Source organism: Athene cunicularia, unplaced genomic scaffold (assembly GCF_003259725.1).
Source record: "Athene cunicularia isolate RWA unplaced genomic scaffold, athCun1 SCF_6, whole genome shotgun sequence".
NCBI classification, from domain to species: domain Eukaryota; kingdom Metazoa; phylum Chordata; class Aves; order Strigiformes; family Strigidae; genus Athene; species Athene cunicularia.
This window is the reverse complement of record NW_020799490.1, coordinates 246,776-255,440: the sequence shown is the minus strand read 5'-3', so window position 1 is coordinate 255,440 and position 8,665 is coordinate 246,776. Positions and strand designations below refer to the sequence as shown.

Below are 8,665 nucleotides of genomic sequence, written 5' to 3'. Positions count from 1 at the left end.
TAATTACTCCATGGGAACGCAGCAGGCAGAGCTTTTTGTCCAGATTGCACCCGTGCTGCTGTTAGCTTCAGGCACCCAGTGCTTCCAGCACGGCATCTTCCTCCCCGTTCTCCCCCCTGCCCTGGGCAGATCTCTGTTTCAGGTCTGGCCCGGCTGTTTCCTGAGCTGTGCCCTCTAGGTGTGGTTATCAAGTGTTAGGACAGACTTTGGTGTTGCGCTGTGGTGTTGCAGTGGTTGTGTCAGGCAGATGTGGACAAGTCCTAAGTGCAGATGTGCGGTGACAAGCGCCCGTTATTTGGCCCTGACTCCAGGAGAACTGAACCCCTTCAGCCTTCTCAGTCTGGGTGGAGATAAGGGATGGAAAGCAGTTGCAGACTTTCAAGGGGTCAGTGAAAGGAGGATTCTTTGCTCTGCTCCCACAACTAAAATGCTCTGCTGGCAGGCAGCAGCTCTGATTTTCCCTGATGTTTGCCGTGGCTGCTTGTTGTGTCTGATCTGCTGCGCTGTTATAAGCAGTCTCCCTGCGAGCAAGAAACTTGTGAGTGGCTGAGCTGAGATTTCCAGTTCCTGATCAGAGGAAAGGCTGTCCCAGCCAAATTTGACTTGGGTTTCTGATTGCATCCTGATAGAAAGGATTATTCATCCTGTGGAAAAACAAACAAACAAACAAACAAACAAACCCCCCACCAAACTAGAGGTGATTTTTTTTATGGAGTGCTTGGCACATCTTAGCTGAGCAAATCTTGGTGCTCAGTAGCTGAGGGGTGTGTGGGGTGTGTCCGCCTGGCTCCGCCAGGGTGTCCTTGTGTCCCCCATCCTGTCAGTGCTGTTGAGGTACCAGTGGAGGCCGTTGGTGACTTTTCTTGTCAGCCCGGTGTGGTCCCCTTCCTGGGGGTGGGGGGGACATGGGTGGCAAGAGGCTCCCCAAACTTGAGGGGAGTGGTTGTGGGGGGCATTGGGATGCCCCCCCCTCCCAGGTGTCCTCGAGAGTTTGGGGGTGCAGGGACAGGGGTGTGGCATTGATGGGAACCCCCAAAAAACCCTGCAGTGGGTGGTGGGGAGAGCGGGGACACAGTGTGTGGGGCAACTGGGTGGTGTGGGGGGTGACAGTGCTGGGACCCCCCAGGCTCCTGCAGGGGACAGTAGGGATGTGGAGGAGGGGTTTGGGGGTCCCAGTAGGGAACTGGGGGTGCAGAAGGAGGGGTGACATCACTGGGACCTTGCCCAGGTCCCTGTAGGGAACAGAGGGGGTGGGGAACTGAAGGTGTTGGTGGGGTTAAGGCGGGGTCCTCCCAATTTTGAGGGGGGTGCTGGGGAGGTTTTGTTGGTCCCAGAGGGGCTCAGGGGTCCCAGGGGGTTGAGGGGTATTCTAGGGGGAACTTGAGGTGTTCCCCACTATTTTGGGGGGCCTCAAGGGTTTTCTGGGCATCCCCAGGGATTCTGAGGGGCTTGGGGGGTGTTGGTGGTTCCAAGGGGGCAAGACTGCTAGAGAAAAGCAGCTCTTCTCTTCAGCACCAACCCTCTGCCTGCCATCCCCCCACCAAAAAAAAGCACCCTCATTCACTGTTCCCTCCCAATTCTTCCTTCTACAAAGCTGTGTGGCAGTAATGTCATGATGAATTGATGAAGAGCTCCCTTTGGGTGATAAAGAGCTCACTTTGGAGCTGGAGGAGGAGAGGGAATCTACTGCACCCCGAGTTTGTCATCAACCTGCTGCTCTTTCCTCACCAAACACTCCTGCAACTAACCTGTGGCATGTTTTCTTCGGTGTATGTCTTTAATAATCATTGCATCTTTTTACCTTCCCTGCGTTTTTCTTCTCTTTAATTTCATGAGCCTTCTGACGCACACAATCTATCGACCAACCAAGTTCATTTCCAGTGACCTGACACGGCTTGTAATAATACATAACACACCTCACATATAATATAATATGCAATAATGTAATAATACCCATTATTACATAAACATATACAAATGCATTATTACATATACATTTTCACATATACATTAATGCATATACATATACAAAATTTAATAATATTCAACACACCAAGCCAGGTTTCTCTCCATCCTATGTTGTTTATTGTTTGAAATCATGCCTTAATGCTTTTTAGATTCAATAAACATATTACTGAAGTGTATTACTAAAACAAAAATCATTATAAGCTCAATTAAGTTAGAATTCAACAGCTCTGTCAAAGTCGGGAGCAGGGGCAGGAAGAACGTGATCTTCCTTCGCACTAGGTGCATGAACTTGTAGGTGGAGCCTTGGGCCCTAAAAGAAAACACAACACACAAAAAAAAATAAAGTTAACTCTAAGCAGTCACTCTTGCCATTTATTTCCTCCCGCTTTGTTTTGGGTTTTGACTCTGCATATGCTTATGTCAAAGGTTCTTTCAGCTGCTCACATTTTACTACTGCAAACTGAAGAACTTGCCAACATGGCAAAGTTTCTGCTGACAAGATGGGACAGCCGCCGCTTTGTTAGTGCAAAAACACACAGGAAGGGACCCTCTTATTTCCACGGGCTTCTACCACATGGGCCACCATGTCACCACTTATTCGGCAGTTTGTACAGGATGCCAAATACTGGTACTGCAGTCATACATACAGGCCCATTTAACCCACACTTCTAGCCCAGAGGTCCTAGCAGAGCTTTCACATACCTCTGGCTCTAGCCAAGGGTAGCGGCTGCACTGCAGGAAAATTAATTTCTAAAAGCTTCTGAAGTCAGCCTCTAGTTTTAGGACTCAACGCCGTTACTCTCTGAGAGATGCTGACAGCATTACTAGGAGAGAGCTCTTCAGACTCCTGCCCAGGTGAATTCTGGGGGCAGAAAATATCAGCGACCCCGAGTTTTTTCTTCACAAGTTTTTCTTTCATTATTTTTTCAAGAACCATTTCACATTATTCTGCATATGTTCATTAGCATCATTCCCCCTCTCAGAGTCCTTCAGCCATTTAAGATTTCCTTACAAACAAGTCTGATCTTTGAGTTCCTAAGAAAAATTGATCAGTGTCCAGAAATTCCTCGGAAAGCCACCAGTGTGCAGTCCACGTTAAAATCTCCCCGTGTACCCACAGGAGATAAACAAGAGATGAAGGCAATTTGTCTCCCATCTCTCCTCCCAAGTGCTTTGAGGTAACGGTTACACTCAGAACAGGGAGAGGCAGAAAATCCGGGCACTAGACCTCTTCAGGTTCTGGCCTCCTCAGGGCTGTCAGGAGGTGAAGGTGTCACTGCAGAGAAGCTTTAGTGAAAGAGACACCTGCTCCTCAGCCACTGCTGCCAAACTGTACCTCTCAGTCAACTGTAATCTCTGCCGTAGCTGAGGTAGTAACCTGCATATGGAACTCCTTTCCCTGCTAATCCCTGGAATCATCCCATCCACCTGGAGAGGGGCAGTGGAGATCCCCCTGATTCCTCTAGCCAGCCTGCTCCTCTGTTACGGACATGTAAAGCAGTTACCTGGAAAACGAACGCTCCTTTGGAGGCTTTCTATATTCCATTGGTTCCTGAACCATCTGTAAACCCATCGAGTCTGGACTTCTTCTTTTGCCTGTTAAAACAAGTTTGACCATTATTACAATGACAGCTTTACCCTTATTACAAAAAGAGACCAAGAAACAAAACATGGCCAGTATGAGAAAATGCATACTGCTCGCAGATGCAAAGGTGGACGTACTACTTAAGCAAAACCAGTTTAGAATTCTTCCTACAAGTCTTAGGGAAAGTTTTAGGATGACATTTGTCTTGTTTTAGTTTTGCATGTTTACCATCTGCACCCAGAAATCCGACTAGAGAAAACACTCTGTCATTTTTGCTGACGTCAGATGCACTCGAGTGTAACTGCCATCCGACAGGCCATCGAAACACAAATGTGCAAAACAGCCCAACTTCACTGAGCCAACCCCCCCACTCTTCTTTAAGTCTCGTTGCTCTCTGTCAAACTGCTCCCTAGATAAGGGAGGCCAAAGGCACCCTGCTTGTGTCAGAAATGGCATCGGGACCAGGGGAGCGACGGTCCCCCTGTCCTCGGCTCTGGTGAGGCCGCTCCTCAAATACCGTGTTCAGTTTTGGGCCCCTCACTACCAGACAGACCCTGAGGGGCTGGAATGCCTCCAGAGAAGGGCAAAGAAGGTGGTGAAGGGTCTAGAGAACAAGTCCTGTGCGGAGCAACTGAGGGAACTGGGGGGGTTAGCCTGGAGAGAGGGAGGCTGCGGGGAGACCTCATCGCTCTCCACAACTATCCGAAAGGACGTTGTGGCAAGGTGGGTGTTGGTCTCTTTTCCCATGTAACAAGCAACAGGAGCAGTAACGGCCTCCAGTTGCACCAGGGGAGGGTTAGATCAGCTCTTGGGGAACATTTCTGCACTGGTAGGGTTGTCAAGCATTGGAACAGGCTGTCCAAGGATGTGGTTGAGTCACCATCCACAGGTAGATGTGGCACTGAGCAACATGGTTTAGTGGTGGACTTGGCAGTGTTGGGTTAACGGTTGGACTTGATGATCTTCAGGGTTTTATTCCAACCTCAGTGAGTCTACGACTCGCCAAAGGAGGTGCCTGTGTCATTGGGGTGGCATGTGAATGAGCCACTGGAACTGCTGCTGGTCCTCAAGCTGGTGACGTGTCTGCAGGAGCTGGGGGATATCCTGGAGGAGGGAGAGTGCACCCAGCAGATGGAGGCTGCCCAGGTGGGAACTGAGGGGGAAACAGTTGTGGTGGTACGCCCAGGGGAAGAGGACGTGCAGGGGATGGTGGGGGATACAAGGGAGGTGGAGGCACAGGCACAGAGAGAGGTGGTGGTGCTGGTAGTGCTGGGGCCTGAGTCCTCTGGGTACGTTCACTGCGCGGGCGTCCTCGATTTGAGCTTCTAAAGAAACCCCAAACCACGAGTCACTGTTTGTTACACTCTTCCCTGATTTTAGAGGAAAGTGAATGGAGGAGGAGCGTGGTGGCAAGCACTTCTTGTGCTCAACTTCAGCATTTTTCTGCCCGCTTTTTGTTCATCTGAGACTACGCTCATTTCTTGGTCCTCATACTTGGCTTCCACATCCTCATCCCCAACAAATCCCTGTCTCCCCTTCTTATAGTCAGTTTGCCAATAGTTATAGATGTAATTATGATTTCCTCAGAAAGACTTCATTCTCCAGAGTCCTCTTTTCAGTCCTGTACTGGAGTTTTATTTTAAATAATCTTCCTGAGAGCAGGGATCCCCTTTGTGAAGGCCAATTCAAATAAAACCATTTAATAATTAATTACCACATGCATTCTCCACAACGATCTGCACACACTTATTCCCTTATAAATCAGCTGTTGTGTCTGTTATGTGTTACAGCCTCGTTTAACAGGTTACAAGCAGCAATATATTGAATTTCTGTAGCATACTTACACTTCCCAGTCTGGTCTGCCACTTGCCAAGCGAATTTTGCCGGCTCTCACTGGATGACCTTTTGGCATGGGGAGAGAAAAAGAAATCCCTTTCAGTTTACCTGAAGATAGTTTCTGAAGAGAAATTTCTAAGTTACGGTTACTTACCATTTGTGGGTATCGATGGTCCTTGGGGGCCCAGAACCCTTGGTATTGCTGGCTGTCTCGCTCCAGGCACCTGGTAGCCCTTGTGAATTGGCGCAAACAGTTGTAAAATAAGCTCTACTAAGACACAAGAATCACTACATACAGTGAGAGAAAAAATACCTTCTCTTCCCGCAAACCACGGTTCGACAGGGGGGAAGATCGAGGGCGTTGCGTGGCAGCCACCAGCGCAGCAGGAGGGGTCAGAGCCATGGGTGCTTGTGGAGGTGCTGGTGGCTGCTGCTGCTGCTGTCTCTGCTGCCTCTGTGTGTAACCAGTGGCATTTTTGAAGTTGTTCACAGCCTAGAGACAGAAAAACATTTACAAAGAGGTAACATGAACCTTCATAGCTCGATGAACAAAAGCCCCCACAGAGTAAAATTACTGGTGTATTCCCCTATATACTATCCATCCTAAAATAAACCAACGTACGGATATATTCAGATGAGATCTAAGGCAGAAATTCTTCCCTGTGAGGGTGGGGAGGCCCTGGCACAGGCTGCCCAGAGCAGCTGTGGCTGCCCCCTCCCTGGAAGGGCTCAAGGCCAGGTTGGATGGGGCTTTGGGCAACCTGGGCTAGTGGAAGGTGTCCCTGCCTGGGGCAGGGCGGTGGGACTGGATGGTCATTAAGGTCCCTTCCAAGCCAAACCCTTCTGTGATATACACAAACGCATCCCATTACACACTGGTGTTAAGGATTGGTAACTCAGACTATCTGTATGTAAAGCACTCCAGTGTTAACACTGAATCTGAAACTGAGTCAATCCTGTTAAACACAAGTGTGAGCTGAATTGGCCAGACTGTCTCTCAAGAGTTGTCAGCTTCCATTTAGCCTTGTTTAAGGAGATGTAAATTAATATTTCCTTCCCTTTCAGCTAATTGACTGACTAGTCTTTTCTTACAAACAATTTATGTAAAAGTCACCGCATTACCTGGCGTAGGCACTTGTTGGCAATTAAACTATCAGGAGAAACATCTGCCTCATGACACGCTGGGCACGCATGTTCCTCGGAGTGCAGTAATGCTCTTCTAACACCTGGGTATAATCAGAATCATCAAAACAGGTTTTAGCTAAACTAAGGAAATTTCTGGGGTTCTAATCAGTTATAAAAGCCTGTAGATGGTTAATGGGTGAATACGGTCCTGAACTGAGAGCATGAAGTTGAGAGCTGAGAGCATGCAACGTTCAGCATGTACGTTGTAGTAAAAAATTTCTAGTATGCAGGAAATAGCTGCCCAGTGTTGATATTTCCCTATTGTAACATTTGGAGATGTAGAGTAGGCCGTGTCTGGATGTTTTGACTAGTCTGTTCTCCACTGTCCAGCACAGTGAGAAGTCACCAACCTCAAGGTTAATGAATAAGACACATCTCCAAGAGCCATTAGTAGGTTCAAGTTCCGATGGTTTTAAGCAACTCTCCCGTGGAGAAGAATCTGGATTAAATGCCTAACGAGCCATTTGCTGCAGGCCACAGTTAGTCACCAGCACTGGCTCTGTAGTTTTGTATGAGAGAAAGGACTGTGGACAAACTAAATGCATTTGATAACGAATACTGTAATCAGCTGCACCGTTACGCACTCTTCTCGTACTCGTCCTTCCGCATGTAGAGAAGATTTAACTAGATGCATAAGAAGGGAAAAAAGCCTTCTGGCTTTATTTTTTCCGTTCTACAAGAAGAGTCCTTTCCTATCCTGGGTACGCTTAAGTATTATTTATGATCTCCTCTTTCTGCTGTCAGAAGAGCAGGTGTGATGTCTTGAATTAGTAAAGATGGGATAACACTTACATTGGTCACAATAACTGTATCCACAGCAGGGAATAACTACTGCATCGGCCATGACTTCTTTACAAATTAAACATAACAGCTCTTCTGGAATAGGATGGTATGAGGAGGAGGAGAGGGAGGAAGAGGACGGCTCCTTTGGTAAAAAGGGAGGCTTCTCCTCCTTTCCTCTGGCATAAGCTTCCCTGGAGGGGGGAATGGGGAAGGGAAAAGGAAGAAAGTTAAAGGTGGGTAAAGGAAAAGTTTCCCAAGCTTTGGCTTCTATCCAATGAAGACAGTAGGTGGCATTCTCACCCCACATTAGCCTTCAGAAAAGTAGGCATTTGTTTTAAACTCCTTTTCTATAGCCGGAGCACTAGGAAAGGGAGGGGGGAACCATTTTCCTTCTGCAGAACTCTTCCCTTCATTGGATCAGCTAAGAAGTTAGCTCAGACTAGAGAAATCATTTTCTGACAGCTAGAAACCGGGTGAAATGAATGCCACCTCTCCTTTGCCAGAGGGTAAATGTACATCGCAGGCACAGGATAAAGTCAGTCTCCGCCTAATTATGTTTTATAAACGGAAGAAATCTGTGTTAGAGCTTCTGCAAAAGGAGATCCATGACAGAAAAACAGAGGGGCTCCCACGTGCATTTTAAAACAGCCACTCCTGTCAGCACAGAGCAGGACTTTCTTAGTGTACAGCAACAGGAAAACATCCCTCTGCTTCACAGATGGGATCTGATAGATGCAGAGGGGGAGACAATCTCAGTCCAACAGCTATTTGTTCCGTTTCGCAAGAAGCCTTAGAAAGATAAAACAGAAGCAAAAGGAGCTTTCAAAAAGAATGACCCCACTGTAAACGCGACCGAAACGTTTTGCAGAAATAGGGATTCTTGGCATACCACAAGCTTAACCAACGTTCAGGGGCGTGAACAGCAGGACTGCCCTATTCTAATATTAGAAACCATCACCGATTTTAAGGTTAAGATACAATGACAGTGCTTCTCCCCCCGTAATTACAGGTGCTGGCCAGCTCGGTGGCGTTGCCACTCAGACAGTGACGTGCGGCTTCTCTCCTTCACTTTTTGGTCAGAATCACTTTTTGGCTAATTCCATACTTACGCATTAATAATTGGTATCGCACGTCTTCCAGTCTGTGTCCGCATTGCACCCTTTGTGTGGGGGTCTTCCACCTCCACCGTGAAGTGCCTGGGAACTCCTGTGCTCTTTTTATGTCTGCAAACAGACTCAAAACTACTGTCCTGTTAAGAAAAGCAATGCAGACATAGCTCATCTTAAGACCCACACTTAAAATGACATT

At 47.7% G+C, this 8,665-nt stretch overlaps 1 protein-coding gene across 1 annotated transcript; it reads right to left on the bottom strand.

Moving 5' to 3' along the window:
* Positions 1 to 2,558: 2,558 nt before the first annotated feature.
* On the bottom strand, positions 2,559 to 7,183 carry LOC113490891 (E3 ubiquitin-protein ligase RBBP6-like). The gene is made up of 6 exons (XM_026867501.1): positions 7,159 to 7,183; positions 6,512 to 6,615; positions 5,703 to 5,882; positions 5,544 to 5,622; positions 5,398 to 5,455; positions 2,559 to 3,564 (listed from the first exon to the last, which is right to left on the bottom strand). Exons 1-6 carry the CDS (start codon positions 7,181 to 7,183, stop codon positions 3,504 to 3,506), a joined length of 507 nt encoding a protein of 168 aa, XP_026723302.1. The 3' UTR covers positions 2,559 to 3,503.
* Positions 7,184 to 8,665: the final 1,482 nt, after the last annotated feature.

Coding starts and splice junctions, on each gene's coding strand:
- LOC113490891 (XM_026867501.1), bottom strand. CDS start 7,183: ATGCGGAAGGACGAGTACGAGAAGA. Junction 5,883..6,511: donor CCAACAAGTGCCTACGCCAG/GTAATGCGGTGA, acceptor TTCTGTCTCTAG/GCTGTGAACAACTTCAAAAA. Junction 3,565..5,397: donor GGCAGACCAGACTGGGAAGT/GTAAGTATGCTA, acceptor TTGTTTTAACAG/GCAAAAGAAGAAGTCCAGAC.